Genomic DNA, 25,188 nt, shown 5'->3' on the forward strand with positions numbered 1-25,188 from the left:
GTCATGGGTGTGTGTTCCGGTTTTTGTCTTCCCCCTGTTCCATACACACCTGCTCCTGAGACCGTCTTAACCACCTGTGCCTCGTTCACCCTAATTACCCCTTGCATTTAACCTCGTGTGTCATTCTTTCTCGTCGCCAGTTCGTTGTACCTTGTCGTCGCGTTCCAGCATTCCTTGTTACCACGTCAAAGACTCACAGTAAGACTAGACCGTGTTCAGATTATCGACCTCGCCTTTTTGCCTCACGTTTCTGGATACTGTTGCTTTTTTTGGATTGCCTGCCTGTGTACTGACCTCTGCCCGTATATTAAATCTCTCTTTTTTTAAACTGCCCATTCATTTTGGAGTCGTGCATTTTTGGGTCTTATCCTCTGTTCCGTACATGACAGAACGAACTGGCCATTACATGGACCCAGCAGACTCAGACCCGGTGCGCAAAGCCCTTCAAGTGCAGGGTCAACGCCTCTCGAAGCAGGATGGGCAGCTTGCTGCCCTCCACCTTCATCTAGAGGGACTATCAGAACATCAGGACAATATGATGAGACAGGTGGCCTCACACTTTGAAGTTCTTATGAAAATGATTCAAAAGAAGGAACCAGTTGGCACAACACCCGATACCGCCACGGTACCAACATTTCCATGTGAAGCAGTTACAATGCAGCCACCTGCCACCTGCGCTGCTGTCTGCCCACAGCTCTCTCGACCGGAGAGGTGCTCTGGAGATTATGGGAACATTAAGCCGTTCATCAATCAGTGCGAACTCCACTTTGAGCTGCAGGCAGCTACCTTCCCCACCGAGCGGGCAAAAATCGCTTTCGTCATTTCCCACCTGACTGGTTGTGCGGAGGCGTGGGCTACTGCTGAATGGAGCCGCAATTCTGCCGCGTGTCATTCGTGGGCTTTTTTTGTAAAGACTATAGAGCACATTTTTCAGTTTCCACACCACATCGTTAGGCAGCTCGCTCCCTTGTCAGGTTACACCAAGGCAAGCACAGGGTGTCAGATTAAGCGATTGAGTTTCGCTTTCTAGCAGGTGAGAGTCAGTGGAATAATAGGGCACTGCTCAATGCATTTTTTCAAGGACTATCCCCCGCCGTCAAGGATCATTTGGTCCCGCTAGACCTGCCGACTGACTTGGATACTCTCATCGCTCTCGCTGTAAAAATCGACAAGAGGCTTTTGGATCGCGAGCTGGATGGAGTTCGGCGGAGGGCTGCATCACCACGCATTTGGAGGATGAGCCTCGGTGACCAGCCCAACCAAGGAAGATTCCCTGTTTCCGATGTCAATACACTAGCTAGCGTCACCACAGATGAACCCATGCAACTGGGCAGGTTCCGTCTCTCCCCTGACGAACGTCAACGCCGGCTGTGGGAAGGGCGGTACTTCTACTTGGGTCATTCCGTGAGCAACTTTCACGACAAGGTTGCCGGTGCCGGTAACAAAGGCATGGGTGAGGCGAGTCTGAATTTCATTAAGGAAGACCCTACCTGGGTTCCTCCTAAAGTTAACCTATGCGCTCCTGATCAAGAAATTCATACACCTGTATTAATTGACTCTGGTTCTGACGCAAACTTACTCAATTTCCTCCTCGTTAGACGTATGCACCTTAGAACCTTTCAAATAAAACGCCACCGCAACACCTATACTGCAGATGGCAGTTTTACGGGCAAGATCACTCACGCACACAAACACTCACATTGACATTTCCTTATTCTCACTCGGAACGTAGTTAGTTTTCATGTTTTTGACGCCATGAATCATGACCTTATTTTAGGGAACCCATGGTTGAAATTACATAACCCCCACATTGACTGGTCATCTGGCAGCAATTGCGCCCAGAACTCTTTCAAGCCTCCATGTGATGTTCAGGGCTATGTTTCAAATGACAATCCACAGACCCTATCTGGGGATCCTGACTTATCTCAAGTGCCCACCTGTTACCATGACATTAAAGACGTTTTTTCCAAGGACAAGACTGACACCCTGTATCGATTACCGTGGTCTCAACGACATAAAGGTGAAAAACAGGTACCCTCTTCGTCTCATCTCCACCGCCTTTGAGTAACTGGAGGGAGCCAAGGTTTTCACCAAATGAGACTTAAGAAATGCATATCATCTAGTCAGGAAAAGGGAGGGGGATGAATGGAAAACAACATTCAACACACCAACGGGACATTACTTTTTTACATCACAACGGGAGTATTTGGTGATGCCTTTTGGACTGACTAACGCTCCAGCTGTGTTCCAGAACTTTGTCAATGATAGTTCTGCGTGACATGTTGAATGTGTATTCTCCCCGGATGAGGAGACTCACATCATTCATGTCTGCTCTGTGTTGCAGCAGTAACTGCAGAATGGACTATATGTCAAGGCTGAGAAATGTGAGCTCCACAAGGCGTCCGTTTCTTTTCTGGGGTTCGTGCTGGCTCCAGGTGAAATCAAAATTGACCCTTGCAAAGTTGATGCCGTGACTAATTGGCCCACTCCCATGTCATGCAAAGATGTACAAAGGTTCTTAGGGTGCGCTAATTTCTACAGAAAGTTCATTAGAAATTTCAGTTCTTTAGCCTCGCCTTTGCATGATCTTACCTCGCCACACAGACCTTTCGTATGGAACCCGCTTTGTCAGGCAGCTTTTCAGAAACTTAAGTCGAGCTTTACCTCCGCTCCCTTCCTCACTTTGCCAGATCTCAAACAGCAGTTTTGTTCATAACAGACAAGGCACTTTGGGGCCATTAAAAATGAATCTGCTTCTTATCTAGTGCAAAGTACTGGCCTGAAAACTGGGCAACCGCCTATTGCTGCTGTTAGAGATCTTCCCAGAGTCGAAGCTTCTGACCCCCTAGAGGAACCTCAGTGCCAACTGCAAGAGTAAAACAAAAATAATACTGATTCTCTTACATAATGTTTATTTCAAACATTTCAAATGGTTAACAAGGATAAATATCAGGAACATAACTACAAAAGTAGAATTATGTCTTCTGTCCCTCTCAACACAATCATTTTTGTCATAGGTCAGTGGTAGAGGCAACAGAGGTGGACTTGAATATGCGTGTTGGCCTACACACAGGACGGGTGCTGTGCGGCGTGCTGGGCCTCAGGAAATGGCAGTATGACGTCTGGTCAAATGATGTCACTTTAGCGAATGTGATGGAGGCTGGAGGACTGCCTGGGTCAGTACTCAGTGCCACTACCACTAAAACAAGACAACCATAGAGCAAATGCAGACATACTCAGAGACAGTACATAGCATGCCTCCAGTACACCTTATGTTTCTGAAAGCAGATTTTTCAACAAGCAACTGAAAATGACTGGGGCCATAGAAGGTAATGCTTGCTTCAGGGACATCTGCAGCTCAGAGCTAATGGTACAGATACACCTCAAATCAGCTATAAACATATTAATATTTCATTCAGTGATACAGACAGTTCCAACAAGTGACCAAGGCTTCTTCACAACAGCCAACTTTATCCTATGATGATTATGTTCCACATGGACAAAGACTGCAATAGCCTAACTGATTATTATCATTATTGATTTTGATTTTCAAAGTGACATTACTGTATATCTATCGGGTTGAGGTCTTCAGAAGTGTGAAAGACTAAAATACATGTACTAACATATTTTTTTTGCTTGCAAACATCCACGTTTTCAAGAAATTTTTTTTTTTCAAATTTTGTGCATCAATGGTCGTTGTATTCATATCCTGATTGAAGACAGAGCTGCAGAGCACCCCTAAAGTTCACATATGAGAATAGTTTCTACAGTATAATGAATATTTAAAAACAACAACAACTTTGATATTTATATGATTTTATATGTGAGGTCAGGCTCAATAAACTTCACTGTGAAATGGTTATTTAGCAGATGGGCTATAAAAACAATATTCTTATTAAGAGTCCTATTTTATCTTTTCCCCTGCTTGTGCTCTCAGAAAGGTTCACATAACAAGGACCACCCTGGAGTGTTTGAATGGTGACTACGAGGTGGAACCTGGCTTTGGCCACAAGAGACACGTCTTCCTTCAGAAACATCACATAGAGACGTTTTTCATTGTGCCATCACACAGACGGAAAGTACAGTTAACTCCTTTTTTCCCCCCACATTTTCTCTTTTTCTCTTGCCAGCACATAGGAACATAGGACAGGAACATCTGTCCGTGGTGTAATAGTTAATCCTCTGGCGCAGAGGGGAGGCCGTGTGTTAAGCTGGCACACACATTACTATCTCACTCCAAGTGTACATGTGCACAGTACATGCATATTGATGGATTTTAAAATTGCTCAGTCATAGTGAACATAGTTTATACTAAAACTACAACAGATTTCTGTGCATGGATGAAGCCACCTACATACTGTCGGTGGCTTACATTTTCTTTGTCATGGTGCGAATTCGGATGTGAGTTGGATTGGACCCAAGAGCAGACTGAGGTGGAGGGAGTAGATTTAGAATGGCTTATTGCAGGTTGGCTCAGGTTAAGGATATCAAAGGCGAGGTAGTGGACCGTCGAGAACAAGGAGCGAGCACAAAGCGGGAACGGGAGCAGGTGGGTTAGCTTGGCAGCGTGGCTGGTGTAGTCAGTGAGACAAGGAAGGCATGGAAGAAACACTAGAGACGGTGAAGAACACAATCGGGTGAGTACAGATGGGGGTCATAGGATAGTTACTTTCATACCACAAAACCTGGAAGTACAAGAGTTGGCTGGTGAGTCACAGACAAGTGTCAATACTCAAGCGAAGGCTCCAGGACTTGACAGGCTTTAAATGCAGGCTGTAATGAGTAATGCTTGAAGACAGGTGCGCAGCCCAGGTGATGCTGATTGCTGGGGAGAGAGAGAGGAGGAGGAGAGAGCGAGACAAGGCGCAAGGCGCATCCCAAGCTCCATAGGGGGAACTGCGGGGCATGACTCATGACATTCTTATCCCACCTGTCATCCTTATCCATTGCTGCAGAATTAATCTTTTATGATGAAGGTGGTTGTATTGGGATTTAGTCCATTATTTTACATGTATGAAGCTCGCACAATTCTGACTTTTGACAGTATCTAAAAATATATTGAAACAAGATGCAAAAACTAGCAATATGTGACCTTCATATGTGTCATATGTTATAGTAAAAAACAGTATTACCATGGTTACAATAATAAAAAAAAAAAAACTCCTTGTTAGCAAGATATAATAACATAGTACTGGATTTACAGGTTCTGAATTTTCTTCTACTGTATACTGAATGTTTACTTGTGTTCCATCATAATTTTTGGAAGTCAAATATGCTAATTGAATCCTCCCACATGCTAATTGAATTCTCCCACATCCCAAAAACATGCATGAATTGGAGACTCTAAATTGCCCGTAGGTGTGAATGTGAGTGCGAATGGTTGTTTGTTTGTGTGTGCCCTGCGATTGGCTGGCAACCAGTTCAGGGTGCACCCCACCTCCTGCCCGATGACAGCTGGGATTGGCTCCAGCACGCCCGCGACCCGAGTGAGCAGAAGCGGCTCAGAAAATGGATGGATGGATATTCACATTGTATTATATTACTGTAGGCATGCCGGCACCCAAGTCATTCACAAGAGTGATTTGAATCCATCCATCCATTTTCTGAGCGGCTTCTACTCACTAGGGTCGCGGGCGTGCTGGAGCCTATCCCAGCTGTCATCGGCCAGGAGGCGGGGTACACCCTGAACTGGTTGCCAGCCAATCGCAGGGCACATACAAACAAACAACCGTTCGCCCTCACAGTCACACCTACGGGGAATTTTAGAGTCTCCAGTTAATGTGAAAACTCACAAAATATTTACTACTGAAAGATTTAAGAATATAATGAGAGTTGGCATGTGAAGTGACAGTGCCTAGCATGTGGGAACTTAAGTGAGATTTTGTGGCATTTTAAACATCTCTAACTAGATTTTACTTTTGCAGATCTTTCCTGGTTTAATTTTGTCTGACATCAAACCAGCCAAGAGGATGAAGTTCAAGACTGTATGCTACCTGCTTGTGCAACTAATGCACTGCAGAAAGATGTTCAAGGCGGAGATCCCCTTCTCAAATGTCATGACCTGTGAGGATGATGACAAGGTGAGTAGCATGTGTTTTAAAATAACAGGTAATGGTTTGTTTTCTCAAAAATATGTAGAGGAAACGTAAAAGCAAATTTCTATGCCTTGTCGACTCAAATTAAAACGGTACCTTCTCAGAGTCTTCCTTGTATATCAAGTCTCATCAGGAATTGACCTCATTCTATCGTTCAGTTCTATTGCTACTGTACTTCACTTTACGGCCAGACATGGTCTGTCACAAGTCGAGTCATGACATGATACAATTTGCCTCGGCTCAATCCTGATTTGCTGCCAACCTTTGTTAATCCTTGATAAATACCTTGCATGAGTGTGTAGAGAATTTGGCAGCAGATTTTTTTTTTTTTTTTTTTTTTTTTACTGTCAGTTCCTGTTTCTCCATACTGTTACATACATGTTTGCCTGTTTCTTTTTATTTGTCTTTCTCAGCAGTGAATTTAGTTTTCTATTATAAGGAAGTTGGTTTCAGGGAGGGAAATCCAGTTTGCATACATAGGTATTTAGCGCATTTGGATAAAACGTAATTTATTTCAGAAATAAATTTGTCGAACCAGCGTTGCTTCTGGTTTAGCGTGATTTGAGGCTTAACGTTATAAATCAAGCTATTTTGTTTCGGAGAGGGCACCACGTCACTTTTTATATGTATAAAATTTAGGGAAAAGTGACAACAAACCTTTTATCAGTTTCATAATCTAAAGCTTGCTACATTTTATGTAATACGAGTTCTAGATGACAGAGGTTTCCTTATTAATCTCAAAAATTCCACTCCAACAAAAGATTCCACTCCAACAAGGAGTGGAATTTTATGGAATATTAAATGACATCTTCAAGGGAACTATAGGGAACACACAGAGTCTAACTACAGTAAGAAAATAACACTAATAATGGTGAAAGAAAGAAAGATAGGCGCACGAAAAGGGAACTAGAACACCGCGTTGCTGGACTAAAGTTGAAAACGTGAGCGTTTAATGCGTTCAGTCCGAACGAGAGCGAGAGAGAGAGAGAGCAAAGTTGGGATTTTGTGTGAAGCTAGTTATTTACCCGAAATTATTAGGCACTAATATTGTACATTCTAGCAACGCTTGTTGTGCGGTACTCACGACCGTAGATCAGTTGGTCAGTGGGGATAGTCTTTCTCCGGACATCTCAGGAGGAAAACGAAGCAGATTTAGTAGTAGAAGAATGTGGAGAAAAATAAAACATAAACAAAAGAGGTGAAAGAAGAAATTTTTTTGTTGTTCGTCACGCTTCGTTGGGAGGATGTGACCGTCTCTCTTGCCGGTTTTCGGGATCCACTAGTAAGTTCAGAGAACACACTTTTGGCTGGGAGCGTATCTGGTACCTCCGCAACAACTGTTGTGGATGCTCAGCAGCGGTGATCCACAGAGGCTAGGAAGCCGCCTCTCCATCCCCAAGGCTCACGTTTGCCGAGCCACGTCTGAACAAATTAAAGGGGAGGGTGGTGGGGCGGCGAGGTCACCCAAAGCAAGCCAGAGGAAAAATCAAGCCAAGAGAGCGGGAGAGGCGGGAGTCAGAGGTTAAATACCCTGAAGGCATGTCCAAGAGGACGGAGGAGACTGGTGGAAGACCACACCCATCAACTTGAACCTCGTCTACAATTTTGCCAAAAAAGTGGTGTAAAAATCATATCTTAATGTAAAATACTCCCAACCTTGTACTCTCACTCATAGATCAAGCATATAGAATCCATCCATCCATCCATCCATTTTCTACCACTTGTCCGGGTCAGGTCGCGGGGGCAGTAGCTTTAGCAGGGACGCCCAGACTTCCCTCTCCCCAGCCACTTCATCCAGCTCTTCCAGGGGGATCCCGAGGCGTTCCCAGGCCAGCCGAAGGACGTAGTCTCTCCAGCGTGTCCTGGGTCGTCCCCGGGGTCTCCTCCCGGTGGGACGTGCCTGGAACACCTCACCACGGAGACGTCCGGGAGGCATCCGAATCAGATGCCCCAGCCACCTCATCTGGCTCCTCTCAATGCGGAGGAGCAGCGGCTCTACTCTGAGATCCTCCCGGATGACCGAGCTTCTCACCCTATCTCTAAGGGAGAGCCTGGACACCCTGCGGAGGAAACTCATTTCGGCCGCTTGTATCCGGGATCGCGTTCTTTCGGTCACGACCCACAGCTCATGACCATAGGTGAGGGTAGGAACGAAGATCGACCGGTAAATTGAGAGCTTCGCCTTTCGGCTTAGCTCCTTCGTTACCACAACGGACTGATACAAAGTCCGCATCACTGGAGACGCTGCACTGATCCGCCTGTCGATTTCCCGTTCCATTCTTCCCTCACTCGTGAACAAGACCCGAAGATACTTGAACTCCTCCACTTGGTGCAGGATCTCGTCCCCGACCTGGAGAGGGCATGCCACCCTTTTCCGACTGAGGACCATGGTCTCTGATTTGAAGGTGCTGATTCTCATCCCAGCCGCTTCACACTTGGCTGCGAACTGCTCCAGTGAGAGTTGGAGCTCACGGCTTGATGAAGCCAACAGAACCACATCATCAGCAAAAAGCAGAGATGCAATACTGAGGCCACCAAACCGGACCCCCTCTACGCCTTGGCTGCGCCTAGAAATTCTGTCCATAAAAGTTATGAACAGAATCGGCGACAAAGGGCAGCCTTGGCGGAGTCCAACCCTCACCGGGAACGAGTCCGACTTACTGCCGGATATGCGGACCAAACTCTGACTCCGGTCGTACAGGGACTGAACAGCCCGTATCAGGGGGTTCGGTACCCCATACTCCCGAAGCACCCTCCACAGGACTCCCCGAGGGACACGGTCGAACGCCTTCTCCAAGTCCACAAAACACATGTAGACTGGCTGGGCGAACTCCCATGCACCCTCGAGGACCCTGCCGAGGGTGTAGAGCTGGTCCACTGTTCCACGGCCAGGACGAAAACCCCACTGCTCCTCCTGAATCTGAGATTTGACTTCCCGACGAACCCTCCTCTCCAGCACCCCTGAATAGACCTTACCAGGGAGGCTGAGCAGTGTGATCCCCCTGTAGTTGGAACACACTTCTTAAAAAGGGGGACCACCACCCCAGTCTGCCAATCCAGAGGCACTGTCCCCATGTCCACGCGATGTTGCAGAGGTGTGTCAACCAGGACAGCCCCACAACATCCAGAGCCTTTCGGAACGGCGGGCGAATCTCATCCACCCCCGGAGCCCTGCCACCGAGGAGCTTTTTAACTACCTCGGTGACCTCAAACCCAGAGATAGGAGAGCCTGTCTCAGAGAACCCACACTCTGCTTCCTCATGGGAAGGTGTGTCGGTGGAATTGAGGAGGTCTTCGAAGTATTCTCCCCACCGACTCACAACGTCCCGAGTCGAGGTCAGCAGCGCCCCATCCCACTATACACAGTGTTGGTGGTGCACTGCTTTCCTCTCCTGAGACGTCGGATGGTGGACCAGAATTTCCTCGAAGCCGTCCGGAAGTCTTTCTCCATGGCCTCACCGAACTCAGCGACCACCAGAGCTCCATTCCGCTTGGAAGTTGAAACTCCTTCTGACAGGGGATTCTGCCAGACGTTCCCAGCAGACCCTCATAATACGTTTGGGCCTGCCACGTCGGACCGGCATCTTCCCCCACCATCGGAGCCAACACACCACCAGGTGGTGATCAGTTGACAGCTGCGCCCCTCTCTTCACCCGAGTGTCCAAGACATGCGGCTACAAGTCCGATGACACGACCACAAAGTCGATCATCGAACTGCGACCTGTCCTGGTGCCAAGTGCACGTGTGGACACCCTTATGCTTGAACATGGTGTTCGTTATGGACAATCCGTGACGAGCACAGAAGTCCAATAACAGAACACCGCTCGTTATGGACAATCCGTGACAAGCACAGAAGTCCAATAACAGAACACCGCTCGGGTTCTGATCGGGGGGGGGGGCCGTTCCTCCCAATCACGCCCTTCCAGGTCTCACTGTCATTGCCCATGTGAGCATTGAAGTCCCCCAACAGAACAATGGAGTCCCCAGCGGGAGCACTCTCCAGCACCCCCTCCAAGGACTCCAAAAAGGGTGGGTACTCTGAACTGCTGTTTGGTGCATAGGCACAAACAACAGTCAGGACCCGTCCCCCCACCCGAAGGCGGAGGGAGGCTACCCTCTCGTCCACCGGGGTGAACCCCAATGTACAGGCGCCAAGCCGAGGGGCAATAAGTATACCCACACCTGCTCGGCGCCTCTCACCGTGGGCAACTCCAGAGTGGAAGAGAGTCCAACCCCTCTCGAGAGGACTGGTACCAGAGCCCAAGCTGTGTGTGGAGGCGAGTCCGACTATATCTAGTCAGAACTTCTCGACCTCACACACCAGCTCGGGCTCCTTCTCTGCCAGAGAGGTGACATTCCACGTCCCTAGAGCCAGCTTCTGTAGCCGGGGATCGGATCGCCAAGGTCCCCGCCTTCGGCCACCGCCCAGCTCACACTGCATCCGACCCCTATGGCCCCTCCCACAGATGGTGAGCCCATGAGAAGGGGGACCCACGTTACCCTTTTGGGCTGTGCCCGGCCGGGCCCCATGGGTGCAGGCCCGGCCACCAGGCGCTCGCCTTCGAGCCCCACCACCAGGCCTGGCTCCAGTGGGGGGCCCCGGTGACCCGCGTCCGGGCAAGGGAAAATGAAGTCCATTGTTTGTCGTCATCATTAGGGGTCTTTGAGCCGTGCTTTGTCTGGTCCCTCACCTAGGACCTGTTTGTCATGGGTGACCCTGCCAGGGGCATAAAGCCCCAGACAACTTAGCTCCTAGGATCACTGGGACACACAAACCCCTCCACCACGACAAGGTGACGGCTCAAGGAGGGGAGGATATAGAATGGTTCTTTAAATTTTAATCTTGGCAAATCAACTGTTTATGGTTCAATCACATTTCATGATGTTTGGGCTTCAAATCAAGACAAACAGTTCTTAAAGTCTTACAGCTGCACCTGTAAAGTTGACACACTGACACAGACATCAAGGCATACATTTGGAATATTTCTGCAGAGTTCGTGAAATCTCAAAACGGACATTTTATCTTCAGTTAAAAACAATCCTGAATGGAAGTCCATGGGTTGAAGTACTCTCAAATGCCAGTGGGTGGCGCCTTGGGGGCATGTTTGAATATTAAGTCGATCTTTCCCAGCTTGGTACTCCTCAGAGAGAGGATCCCCAACCTTTTGGCTGCTGTCAGTTAAAAAACGAAGAAAAGTTCTCTTTGATGACTGTAAACCAAGATTTCGAGGGGACCTGCTAATTAATTTAGGGTCCACTTGACATACGCGAGTCGTCCTCTTAGTGGCCGTCTCACAGCAGGGCGGCTTGGAAAAATGTCGCTTATCAAGAGGTTTAGGAAACTGGGTCAGATTCCCTACAGGTATAACAGAAAAAGATTAATATGTTCAGCAATGTTGTTTTTTATATTAGTCGCAAGACCACTGCATTAGTGAGATTGTAAATTTGTGTGATATGTGACAGCGGCGAGCCTTAAGGACTGCATCTGAGAAGTTAAGGAATCGGACATCTTTCTCAGCAGCCACCATCCAGCACTCACCAGGAACACGAGTCAATCGCTACATTGGACGCCTCATCGAAGCTCGGACAGACTGAGTCAGGGACATCAGATCTCAATTACATTACCTTGTTCTTTAGGAACAGGGACAGGGAGCGCAGGGTAAGACCACCCACACCCACTGAGTATGCAGAGAAAAAAAACTTAACCATACAGAATGCAGTGACCATATACTGTACTTTCCCCATTCTATGTCCAGTAGGATGACTTGCTTTGTGACTGAACACTGCTATTTTTTAAAAATGTCACATACACACCCAACACAGCTCTATTTTTTTTCCCTTTTATCCGTTGCACCCACGCTTGTAGATTATGTCTTTGTGTGTGAGTACATACGTGTGTTTGAGTAATTCACCCACCCTCTCAGGAGGGGTTGTAGATAATGATTTGATAACGTCTCAGCAGCACACGTGATCTTTCTCCTATTGTGTGCGTGGGTAGAGCCCATAGAGCAATAAATGAGACAGAACAGGGTTTATTTTGGGGTTAAAAACATGAATAAAATGTAACTGGAAATTATTGTTATTAGCATGACACGTTGTTTGAGGACATTCTGTATTTACTACAAAGCAACTTTCTATTAGTTTTGCAGGATTGAATAATGAGGATGCATTTAGAATAATCTTAATTATTACCTCTGCCAACACAAACAACTTCAAGAAGAGGAACAAGACTATGGACTCTGAATGCCAATGCTAAAAAAGACACAAGACAGACATGTTCTTGCATACATACAGTACACACAGCAGTCTTTTGAAATCCTCATTATAGTCTGCCCAGTTGCTTTTGTGGCTATGCCCACAGGAAGGATGTGACCGAGAGGTGAAAGAGAAATTTTGGAAGGAGGACGAAGTAGTTTTGAGCATCCCAGGCAGAGAGAGAGTCATGATTGGTGCAGATTGTAATGGAAATGTTCCTGAAGGAAACAGGGGTGATGAAGAAGTGATGGATACATTTGGCATCCAGGAAAGGAACTTGGAGGCACAGATAGCGGTAAACTTTGCAAAAATGAGGGAAATGGCTATCGTGAACACTTTCTTCCAGAAGAGGCAGCAACATAGGGTCACCTACAAGAGCGGCAGTAGAAGCAGTTGTCTGGTGCCAGTAGTGTGCTGGGTAGATGGAAAAAAATACTGTGAGGAGTTGATGAATGAGGAAAATGAGAGAGAAGGACAAGTAGAAGAGGCAATTGTGGTGGACCAGGAAGTAGCAATGATTGTTAAGGGGGATGTTAGAAAGGCACTAAAGAGGATGAAAAATAGAAAGGCAGTTGGTGCTGATGACATTCCTGTGGAGGTATGGAAGCATCTCGGCGAGGTGGCTGTGGTGTTTTTTTTTACCAGGTTGTTCAACAGAATTCTAGCGGGAGAGAAGATGCCTGAGGAATGGAGGAAATGTGTGCTGGTGCCCATTTTTAAGAACAAGGGTAATGTGCTCAGCTGTGAGAACAATAGAGGAATAAAGTTGATGAGCCACACGATGAAATTATGGGAAAGAGTAGTGAAGTTTAGACTCAGGACAGAAGTAAATATTTGCGAGCAACAGTATGGTTTCATGCCTAGAAAGAGTACCAAAGATGCATTATTTGCCTTGAGGATGTTGATGGAGAAGTACAGAGAAGGTCAGAAGGAGTTACATTGTGTCTTTGTAGATCAAGAGAAAGCCGATGACAGAGTACCTAGAGAGGAACTGTGGTACTGCATGCGGAAGTCTGGTGTGTATTCTGTGTTTGAATAGTACAGGACGTGTATGAGGGCAGCAGAACAGTGGTGAGGTGTGCTTTAGGTGTGACAGAGGAATTTAAGGTGGTGGTGGGTCAGCATCAAGGATCACCCCCGGGCCCATTCCTGTTTGAAGTGGTGATGGATAGGCTGATTAGGTTAGACTGGAATCCACGTGCACCATGATTTTCGTAGATGACATTGTGATCTGCAGTGAAAGCAGGGAGCATGTTGAGGAACAGTTAGAAAGATGGAGGCATGCACTGGAAAGGTGAGGAATTAGCCGAAGTAAGAATATATTTGCATGAATGAGAGGGGCGGATGGGGAAGAGTGAGGCTCCAGGGAGAAGAGATAGCAAGGGTGGAGGACTTCAAATACTTGGGGTCATCAGTTCAGAGCAACTGGTGAGTGTGGAAAGGAAGTAAAGAAACAGGTCAAAGCATGTTGGAACGGGTGGAGGAAGGTGTCAAGTGTGGTATGTGACAGAAGAGTCTCTGCTAGGATGAAGGGCAAAGTTTATAAGACAGTGGTGAGGCCAGCCATGATTGGATTAGAGACAGTGGCACTGAAGAGACAACAGGAACCAGAGCTGGAGGTGGCGGAAATGAAGATGTTGAGGTTCTCTCTCGGAGTGACCAGGTTGGATAGAATTAGAAATGAGCTCATCAGAGGGACGGCCAAGGTTAGATGTTTTGGAGACAAAATTAGAGTGAGCAGACTTCAACGGTTTGGACACATCAAGAGGAGGGAGAGTGAGTATATTGATAGAATGATAATGAGACTGGAGCTGCCAGATGTGAACTAGAGGAAGACCAAAGAGAAGGCTGATAGATGTAGTGAGGGAAGACATGAGGGCAGTTGGTGTTAGAGAGGAGGATCCAGGAGGTCGGCTTACATGGAAAATTATGACATGCTGTGGCGATCCTAAACTGGACAAGATGAAAAGAAAAGTAGAAGAGTCTGCCCAGTTCTAGAATCGAGCCCCTGCCAGCTACGTGAATGGCAGCTATGTAAAAAAAAAACGACAGTACAAAAGGCTTTTAAAGGCGACATATTGTGTATTTTTTCATGATTTAAAACAGTTTCCAACTTTTAAAATGGACACCCTTATTTAAGCCTTGCTGATTTCAGCCTGTTTTTAGAGTGCAGTTCAGTCTCAGGAAAACGAGTCACTCCTCAGCCTGCTCCCTCGACTGCTGAGCCAATGCAGAGCACGGCTTTTGTTACCATGATAGTGGTTGCGACCAGGCCTCGAGTGTGTTGAAAAAAAGTGAGCAGTCATGAAGGAAATTAGAAGATTGTTTGTATTTTTATTTGTGGAGACAGCATTTCATCAGCAAGCCGCCAAATTCAATGTCAATTAGTGTAGCGAACCCATGTATGTGCCGCATGCAGCAGACACATCGCCAAACACAAATACTCTATTCCTGGATGTCAACAGCTCACCTAACAATATTGTGACAAACAAAATGTCAGGAGTAAGGCGCAGTGTTTGGAGAAAATTAAAGAATTGAAATGACTCGATCCATCTCACCATACACCCCAACTGCTGTAATCCATCCACCTTCTAAATGTTGGATTGTTTACAGCGCTGCTCGAACGCTGATTGGTTGAAACAGAGACGTCACATTCTGACAAAAATTCATTCTGACAATTCCAAAAGAATGGAATGGAAAACTCCTATGCATATATATCTTTAAATGACTCAATCTGTTGTGAATTTGGGATTCATGAAAAAAAGTGCTTTAAAATTCTTGAGCAGATTTGTTTTAATAACTATTGGTGAAAAATGGCCAACAAATACATACGTATCCACTTTGGACATACTTGTACATGGACTGAAAAAGATGGATGAATGAATCGTGTCTCTCCTTCTGTCCTTTTCTCAGTATAACCAGATGTGTGATGATCATTTCATCGGCGCAGTGGTCGTCTCTCTGATCCTGGCTGCATTTTTTGGCCTTATCTATCTGTTAATGATCCCACAGTACGTTTCTTACTTGATACTTTGTTAACAGTACAATCAAAAATGCATCTGTTGCACTGCATTTAGTGGAAAAATAACTTTTTCTTCTCACTCCAATGTTGCTCTTTCTCTCACAGGGGAATGCTGGTACTGCTTTTGTTGGTGTTATGTGTCTGTTTTCATGTGGCCTGTGTCATGTACCTGCATATTACGAGTGTTCAGGTAGGAACTTCTTATAAGCTTCCATCATATTGCCCCCTCCCTCTTTTTCTTAAAACTCTCAGAAAGGTCTTAATTTAAACAGTCGTTTTTGTGGCAGTTTGCAGTATGTTGTATCTTTTCGTTAATTGATACAGTCAATGTATAGTAAGTTAATATTAATTCATATGGTTATTGGAAGTTCAATAAATATAGTAATATGAAGTTAAAAAGAGTATAAAACATGGATTGTATCAAGATAAATGTGCATAGAATTATTCTGTCTCTAGATGGCAGCGGTGTTTCATGTTAGACATTGATGTGCAGATTATGTAAAGAAGACAAAGAAGACGCACCTGCTAAACAGATAGAATGTCATGTTAAGAGTAGAGAGAACGATTGAGAGCAATGTGATGCCATTGTATTTTACGATGAAAGTTGAGAAAAGGAGAGAAAGAAAAGCAACGTGTGGATCCTACCCAGTTTGTTTGTAGAAACAACTATTTGATAAGTATCAATCAAAACTGAACATGAACTTATATAGTGATCCCTCGTTTTTCGCAGTCAATGGGGACCAGAACCCCCCGTGAAAGGTGAAAAACCGCAAAGTAGGATTTGCCCCCCCCCCCCCCCCCCCTGGACTTTTTGTGTATGTGGGTACCAGAATGTTTAAAATATGGAAACAGTATTTATACTTTACATATTTGAGACAAAGATTACAACAGTACACGTATTTACTTAAATCTTTAATTATAAAACCTTATACAGTAATTAACATTCATCAACATTGCCTTCTGAGACAGGCGAAGAGGCTTGTGTTGGTGGCGGAAGAGACGCTCTTACTTGACTCGTAGAGGCTTTAGGTTCACTCGGAGACTCTGCTGGAGGCGCTAATGGTGTAGCTGGGGTTTTACCTTGGATAAAAACATGGTGATGGGTAGTTGTTGTCTTTGTTTTTTCTTTTGCTTCAAAATTCCCCTGTACAAGGATATAAACCCGTCTCTTATTACGCGGAGTTACCACACGTTTCGATTCCTTATTGATGCAGTTTTGCAGATGTTTTCTTCCTCATTCTTGATGTACCGCACTGTAGATTCATTCACGCCATAATGGCGTGCCACAGATGCATAACGTCTGCCCTCTTTGATCATATTTAAAAGTTTCACAGTTTTTTGCTGATGGTCATCATCTTCTTCTTCCTCTTGGGCGCCCCGGAGGAAGCTTTTGCAGGGGCACAGCGCTTCGGCGGCATTGTATGGGCTTAACTAATAAAAAAAAAGTTATCACGAACACAACACCAATATACAGTATGCGAGACAGTCAATAGCGTGGACGAGACTGGCGAGACACAACAAGGGAAGATGCTGGGTGAGGCTGCGATGATGCGCAGCCAGTCAGCTCACGGGATAAATCCACTCGTGCTCTCATTGGTCGATGTCGCGCCAGGAACCAATCACGCGCCTGAGTGCCCGTGGCATGTACAGTACAGTACAGGCATGTACAAAGCCTCCGAGTCAACTCATCTCTTTGTTTGACAGGGAAGCCTTCTCTATCGTGCATCAACATGAAACAACGCGTCTTTCCGCAATATGGCTGTTGATATGGCTGTATTTTTTCATGTTTATTTTTTTATTTTTTTGATGAATCTTTTGTAAAAACCTGCGAAGCACTGAAGCCGCAAAACGTGAAGCGCGAAGTGGCGAGGGAACACTGTATATCTCAACCTTTATTGAAATGATGAAGATTAAATTGGGCTCGTGTTGTTCATGAAGCCTCAATGGGTCTGCTCTAAACTATCTCATTTTAGAATAACACTGATCAATTAAGTCATTGTTAATTACTCTCCCTTGAGAATATCTGCTCTTAGATTTGCACACACTGTAACAAATATACCACATAACACAGTCATGTCAACACCACTCTCTGGTTTTGATTTGTCTACATTCTTCTCATTGAACCTTTTCTTTCTTTTGCTGTCAAGTGCCAACCGGGCTGCCTCACCATCCAGATACGAACAGTTGTGTGTGTCTTCCTTGTTTTGCTCTCTTATTCTGTTGCACAGGCCTGCATGGTAAGTCCTAAATTCCCCTTGACTTGATACAGAGGTAAAACATCAGTTCAGTTTTCCTTTAATAGAAATAATCGCTTCATCATATTCTACAAAACGTTTTGTATGACTAATGTATTAAGTTTTCAAGCTTTCAAGTCTAAAAAAAGGGGGAAGAAAAACAATGGGCCATTAACAAAGGAAGACTTCCAAGCAACCTTTTTTTTTAACTAATTATGCATTATATCAACATAAATATTATAAATTGTAAACACTGGTGAACATTCTTGAGAATTTGAGCTTTCCAGTATCTATTATTCTGTTGTCTCTGATTTTTCTCTTTCATTTTTATAGGTGGGATTTATTCCATGGGGTCGGGTTATAATCAGATCCAACAACTCTGTGCAGCATTCTCCTGCAGACATGTTTGGTGTAGAACCACCTAACAGCACAGCTGCAGATAGAGCTGGTCCAAACATGGCGTATGCGCTGTTGTCCTGTTTAGCTGGTACACTCACCATTGTTCCCTACCTCAGAGTGTCTTCACTCCCAAAGATCCTCCTGCTTCTCCTTCTGTCTGTCACCTACACAGTCATAATGGAGACCAGTGGGTATCGTCAAGCTGTCGGGTAAGACAATTATCACTGTTTAAATTACTTCTAGAAACCTATATTTTGTTCAATTGTATTGTACTGTAGTTAAGAAAAGTTCACCTGCCAAGACTCACTATCAGCAGAGTAACGACTGGGGGGTAGGTGGGAGTGGGACAATACCTGGTGATCTAGTTAGCTCACAGGTGATCGTTAGTGGTTTGTGGGCTGTAACCACCTTTTGTGCTCTAATTTACGTTAGTAATGCTTATGCAATAGCAAATGACTTAACTTACTGTTGGTATTTTACTAAAAAGTGTCAAAATACCTGTATATCAGACAAGGCGATATCATTAGATAGAGGAGTGATACACAAATAAAATCAGGCCTAGTTTGTACACCCCAATTCCAATGAAGTTGGGACGTTGTGTTAAACATACATAAAAACAGAATACAATGATTTGCAAATCATGTTCAACCTATATTTAATTGAATACACGAGAAAGACAAGATATTTATTGTTCAAACTGATAAATTTTATTGTTTTTGACAAATAATCATTAATTTTATCATCATTAATTTTATGGTAAACTTGATAAACTTTATTGTTTTTAGCAAATAATCCTTAACTTAGAATTTTATGGCTGCAACACGTTCCAAAAAAGCTGCGACAGGTGGCAAAAAAGACTGAGAAAGTTGAGGAATGCTCCTCAAACACCTGTGTGGAACATCCCACAGGTGAACAGGCTAATTGGGAACAGGTGGGTGTCATGATTGGGTATAAAAGGAGCTTACCTGCTCAGTCATTTACAAGCAAAGATGGGGTGAGGTTCACCTCTGTGTGAACAAGTGCGTGAGAAAATAGTCGACTTGTTTAAGGACAATGTTCCTCAACGTACAGTTCGGCGCTACATCCGTAAGTGCAACTTGAAACTCTACTATGCAAAGCCAAAGCCATTTAGCAACAACACCCAGTAAAGCTTCTCTGGGCCCAAGCTCATCTAAGATGGACTGATGCAAAGTGGAAAAGTGTTCTGTGGTCTGATGAGTCCACATTTCAAATTGTTTTGGGAAATTGTGGACGTTGTGTTCTCCGGGCCAAAGAGGAAAAGAACTATCCGGACTGTTATGGACGCAAAGTTAAAAAGCCAGCATCTGTGATGGTATGGGGCTGTGTTAGTGCCAATGGCATGGGTAACTTACACATCTGTGACGGCACCATGAATCCTGAAAGGTACATACAGGTTTTGGAGAAACATATGCTGCCATCCAAGCAACGTCTTTTTCATGTACGTCCCTGCTTATTTCAGCAAGACAATGCCAAACCACATTCTGCATGTGTTACAACAGCGTGGCTTCGTAGTAAAAGAGTGCGGGTACTAGACTGGCCTGCCTGCAGTCCAGACCTGTCTCCCATTGAAAATGCGTGGCGCATTATGAAGCATAAAATACGACAATGGAGACCCTGGACTATTGAACAGCTGAAGCTGTACATCAAGCAAGAATGGGAAATAATTCCACCTACAAAGCTTCAACAATTAGTGTCCTCAGTTCCCGAATGTTTATTGAATGTTATTAAAAGAAAAGGTGATGTAACACAGTGGTAACCATGACCCTGTCCCAGCTTTTTTGGAATGTGTCTCAGCCATAAAATTCGAAGTTAATGATTATTTGATCATTATTTGATTATTATTATTCAGTTAAATATAAGTTGAACATGATTTACAAATCATTGTATTCTATTTTTATTTATGTTTAACACAACGTCCCAACTTCATTGGAATTGGGGTTGTAAGAATCAGATAAGCATTAAGGATTTTATGCCACCTTATGTCGCAGTTCGGCCCAAATTTCTGGCCCAGACATTAATGTAAATCATTGGGAAATTTGTGACCGAAACCTTGACTCTTTTTAGTTGAAATGTGAAATATAAAAATACTATTTTTCAGTGGCGGCGTCCCCTCGAGGCATCTAATTTTCTGGGTCAAACTGAGAGCAAGCACATCATCTGAATTACTTTAAACTTTACAGAAACCAAGAATAATAATAGTGAATCATGGATATATAGTTTTCTCTTGTATACAAATCCTACGAACATGTGATTTTTGACCCTGAAATCGAGGAACGTTTTTATGTTTGTCTGAACCACAGAAAATCTCAACCGAATTGAAGATTTAAAAAACGAGGTGGTAGAGGGATTTCCCAACAACGTAATCTGAAAAAAGTATTACCTTGCGTGAAACAATGAGAAAACATGATTTTGGTGGACCTCCATTTACCTAATAATTGACAGTGTTGAACCTGAATAACTTCAATGAATGAAGGTTAATGAACAAGTTCATATTTTGGGCAAACGTGAATTGAACTTAGTTAATTTCTGCCTGATGAACGTGATTGAGAACTTGCTCGTTCGGGCGTCTGTGAATGGTTTTTGAACGAAAGTTTATTTTCTTTCAAGAGTGCCAGGTATTTTTGGGGGCCTTCCAGGACTAATCCTGCCTGAACACACTATACTGTATATGAGCCTTCATATGTCGGGCGATAAACGCCGTGTTTGGCAACCGATTCTGTGCAGCCACCATTCATTTTTACATGGGCGAGGTGGGTTCAGGCAACACTCTGTAAATGGGGGAGATTATGTTCTTTGTTAGGAAAATTTGTATTTGTTTCAAAATGCTTTAGTTAAAATACTGTACGCTCACACTGTCATAATATAGAATTTTATTTTTGCAATGTAAGACTCGATAAGATAAAGTATTTTGTTAATATAGTCAGCCAGAGCTGTTAGTAATGCTAAGTTATCCATGTCTTTTCGCCATCGTTTCTGTCACACTGTGTCGCATGTTTTTATTTGTTCATTAAGGACAAAAGTCCAGTCTTTGCTGTAATTCCTCATTTTAAAAAAAATGCCCTTCAAGTAACACATTTTTCCTCATGTTTTTGATTGTAGGGTGAAAGCTGCAGCTGGCTATTTGTGTTGACTGAATGGGTGACAACAATGAGAAAATGATATGCCAGTATTTTGAGGGTAAAAGCCCCTCAGCAACATGCAGTATTGGGGAAAAAAGGAACTATGAACTAGTTCAATTTATGGAATCAGATTTGTACCAAAAGGATTCACACAAATCTTTTTAAATCGCAAAAGTGATGACGACTTTTGTGTTTGCGTTTCTTTTTTTTCGCTGACTGTTTTTTTTTTTTTTGCTGACTTTTGGCACAAACCTCTCGGGCGGGTGGACTTTATGAGGAATGCGTCCTCATTGGCAAATTTGTTTTGTGTGACAGCTAATCACATCCCCTGGATGTGATTTCTTTTTTTCTCGTCACACTGAGCAGCACAGCCAACGTTAAGTATGCAAGATTACATTTTCGATCACCTTAAGGAAGTGTGTCTTATCGTATATGTTGTCAATGGTGTACTACGAAGAAGTGATATTGTAACATTATGTGATTAAAATGTTAGCAGTGCACAGCCACAGTTTATCAACAATTTAGCAGCTAAATACTGTTAGCTATATTGCTAACGTTAACTACCATACTAACTCGTGACTGACTGTTTGCTATATGGCCACTGGCCACATTTCTTTATCATCTTATGATTATTACATTACTCAATAAAATTCAACACTTACCAGTTTGGCTTAAAGACGGAATTAGCATAAAAGGGAACTACTATTATGGAACTACTACTATATTACTATTAGAAACATTAAGAGTAGTATGCCTTGGTAAAATGGCAAACAGATAAGAAGGTATTAAAAATGGATAATTCCCAAGCCTACACTGTAGTCTCCTCCAACCTCCGTCTTGGGCTAGCTTCCAGTGTAGTCTTCCCCAATCGGCTTCCTCTGCTGTGAGAATTAGCAAACAGTCCACTATGTGTCCAATAAATTCAGAGTGAATGGTCCCGGCTTCAAGCCTCGGTTTGTTTGAACAGTTTTCATTAGTCAACTAAGACCTCCATCAACCTACCGTCAAGTAATATCACATCTCTTTGTTTTTGTGTCCTACAGTCTTAATTTAGAATTTATTCACATGGAACAGCTGAGGATGAAGATGCATTCAATGTCCCTGGACTGATAAAGTGGTTGACTGAACAGGAACAGCAGCATGCATCTTCTAAATGCAGACAGACAAACTTGTAGGCTAACTGTCTGCTTTGACCAAACCTTCCTTGAAAGAAAATCCTGAAAGTTTATACTACTTGAAACATAATACTGGATCATGTACACAATTGCCTCAAAACAAAAACAAAAATCACATTTTCCAAGTCTACAATTTTCACGTTTCATTTTCACTTCACTCAGTCTTAGCATAAGATTGAGCGTCTGAATGTAGATTTCCTGTTCAGACAAGGTGGATGTGATCGGATTTATGAATGCATGAGGGACATGAAAGTTACGGTTCGAAAGGGGGAATGGGCATGCATGTCTGACACCACCAGCCCATCATCTGGGTCGGCATCAGGGCTGTGATCCTGGAGAAGTTGCTCCGTTGGCTGAAAGACAGTAAGGTTAATTAGATTAGAACAATGAAAACTGTTCAAACAAACCGAGGCTTGAAGTCGGGACCGTTCACTATGAATTTTGTGGACACATAGTGGACTGTTTGCTCATTCTAACAGCAGAAGAAGCCGACTCGGGAAGACTGCACTGGAAGCTAGCCCAAGACGGAAGTTGAAAGCGACTACAGTGTAGGCTTGGGAATTATCCATTTTTAATACCTTCTTATCTCTTTGCCATTTCACCACGGCATACTACTCTTAATGTTTCTAATAGTAATCCATCAATCCATCCATCTTCTTTACCGCTTATCCTCACTCGGTTTGCGGGCGTGCTGGAGCCTATCCCAGCTATCTTTGGCCGAGAAGCGGGGTACATCCTGAACTAGTCGCCAGCCAATTGCAGTTCACTCATAGTATAAACAAACAACCATTCGCACCCACATTCACACCTACGGGCAATTTAGAGTCTTCAATCAACCTACCATGCATGTTTTTGGGATGTGGGAGGAAACCGGACTACCCAGAGAAAACCCACACAGGCACGGGAAGAACATGAAAAATCCACACAGGAGGGGGCCGGGATTTGAACCCCGATCCTCAGAACTGTGAGGCAGACATGCTAACCAGTCGTGCCGCCCTCTAATAGTAATCATTTACAAAAACAATTACACATACACACATATACAGTGGGTACGGAAAGTATTTAGACGCCCTTAAATTTTTCACTCTTTTTTATATTGCAGCCATTTGGTAAAATCATTTAAGTTCGTTTTTTCCACATTAATGTACACACAGCACTCCATATTGACAGGAGAAAAAAATGAATTGTTGAAATTGTTGAAGATTTATTAAAGAAAAAAAACCTGAAATATCACACAGCCATAAGTATTCAGACCCTTTGCTCTGTATTTAGTAGAAGCACCCTTTTGAGCTAATGCAGCCATGAGTCTTTTTGGGAATGATGACACAAGTTTTTCACACCTGGATTTGGGGATTGTCTGCCATTCCTCCTTGCAGATCCTCTCCAGTTCTGCCAGGTTGGATGGTGAACGTTGGTGGGCAGCCATTTTCAGGTCTTTTCAGAGATGCTCAATTGGGTTTAAGTCAGGGCTCTGGGTGGGCCATTCAAGAACAGTCATGGAGTTGTTCTGAAGCCACTCCTTCGGTATTTTAGCTGTGTGCTTAGGGTGATTGTCTTGTTTGAAGGTGAACCTGCTGAGGTTCTGAGCACTCTGGAGAAGGTTTTCGTCCAGGATATCCCTGTACTTGGCCGCATTCATATTTCCTTCGATTGCAACCAGTCGTCCTGTCCCTGCAGCTGAGAACACCCCCACAGCATGATGCTGCCACCACCACCAGTGCCTGGTTTTCTCCACACATGCCGCTTAGAATTAAGGCCAACAATTTCTATATTGATCTCATCAGATCACATAATCTTATTTCTCACCATCTTGGAGTCCTTCACGTGTTTTTAGAAAACTCCATGCGGTCTTTCATGTGTCGTGCACTCTGCCATAAAGCCTTGACTGGTGGAGGGCAGCAGTGATGGTTGACTTTCTAGAACTTTATCCCATCTCCCGACTGCATATCTGGTGCTCAGCCACAGTGATCTTTGGGTTCTTCTTTACCTCTCTCTCCAAGGCTCTTCTCCCCCAATTGCTTGGTTTGGCCAGACGGCCAGCTCTAGGAAGCTTTCTGGTCGTCCCAAACGTCTTACATTTAAGGATTATGGAGGCCACTGTGCTCTTAGGAACCTAATTTCTTTTGTAACCTTGGCCAGATCTGTGCATTGCCACAATTCTATGTCTGAGCTCTTCAGGCAGTTCCTTTGACCTAATGATTCTCATTTGCTCTGACATGCACTGTGAGCTCTAAATTACCCGTAGGCATGACTGTGAGTGCGAATAGTTGTTTGTTTCTATGTGCCCTGCGATTGGCTGGCAACCAGTTCAGGGTGTACCCTCGCCTCCTGCCCGATGACACCTGGGATAGGCTCCAGGCACGCCCGCGACCGTAGTGAGGAGAAGCGGCTCAGAAAATGGATGGATGGATTTTAACAAATGGCTGCAATATAACTGTCATGTGTGTGTGTGTGTGTGTGTGTGCGTGTGTTCCACGTTTTGTCTTCCTCTCTCTCGTTTCTCACACACCTGCTCCTGTGAGCATCTTCACCACCTGTGCCTCGTTCATACCTAATTACCGCTTGTATTTAACCTCGTGTCTCATTCCCACTCGTTGCCAGTTCGTTCTGTCATGAACGGAACAGAGGCTAGGACCCAAAAATGCAAGACTCCAAAACAAATGGACAGTTTCCAAAAAGAGAGGTTTAATAGACGGGCATAGGTCGGTACACGGGCAGGCAATCCAAGAAGGGCAACAGTATCCAAGAACATGAGGCAAAGAGGCAAGGTCGATAATCGGAACAGGGTCAAAGTCTTACTGTGAGTCTGTGACAAGGAATGCTGGAACGTGACGACAAGGTACAACGAACTGGCAACGAGTGGGAATG

At 44.3% G+C, this 25,188-nt stretch overlaps 1 protein-coding gene across 1 annotated transcript in view; it reads left to right on the forward strand.

The window, feature by feature from the left end:
• The window catches only part of adcy1a (adenylate cyclase 1a), a 100,418-nt gene that overhangs the window by 35,965 nt on the left and 39,265 nt on the right, over nucleotides 1–25,188 (forward strand). Inside the window, 9 exon segments of the mRNA XM_061683629.1 lie at nucleotides 3,018–3,176; nucleotides 3,938–4,079; nucleotides 5,925–6,080; nucleotides 11,559–11,681; nucleotides 11,683–11,754; nucleotides 15,264–15,361; nucleotides 15,478–15,562; nucleotides 17,520–17,609; nucleotides 17,940–18,214. Of these exon segments, the coding sequence (XP_061539613.1) occupies nucleotides 3,018–3,176; nucleotides 3,938–4,079; nucleotides 5,925–6,080; nucleotides 11,559–11,681; nucleotides 11,683–11,754; nucleotides 15,264–15,361; nucleotides 15,478–15,562; nucleotides 17,520–17,609; nucleotides 17,940–18,214 (1,200 nt within the window).

This window comes from Phycodurus eques, chromosome 8, assembly GCF_024500275.1.
Source record: "Phycodurus eques isolate BA_2022a chromosome 8, UOR_Pequ_1.1, whole genome shotgun sequence".
NCBI classification, from domain to species: domain Eukaryota; kingdom Metazoa; phylum Chordata; class Actinopteri; order Syngnathiformes; family Syngnathidae; genus Phycodurus; species Phycodurus eques.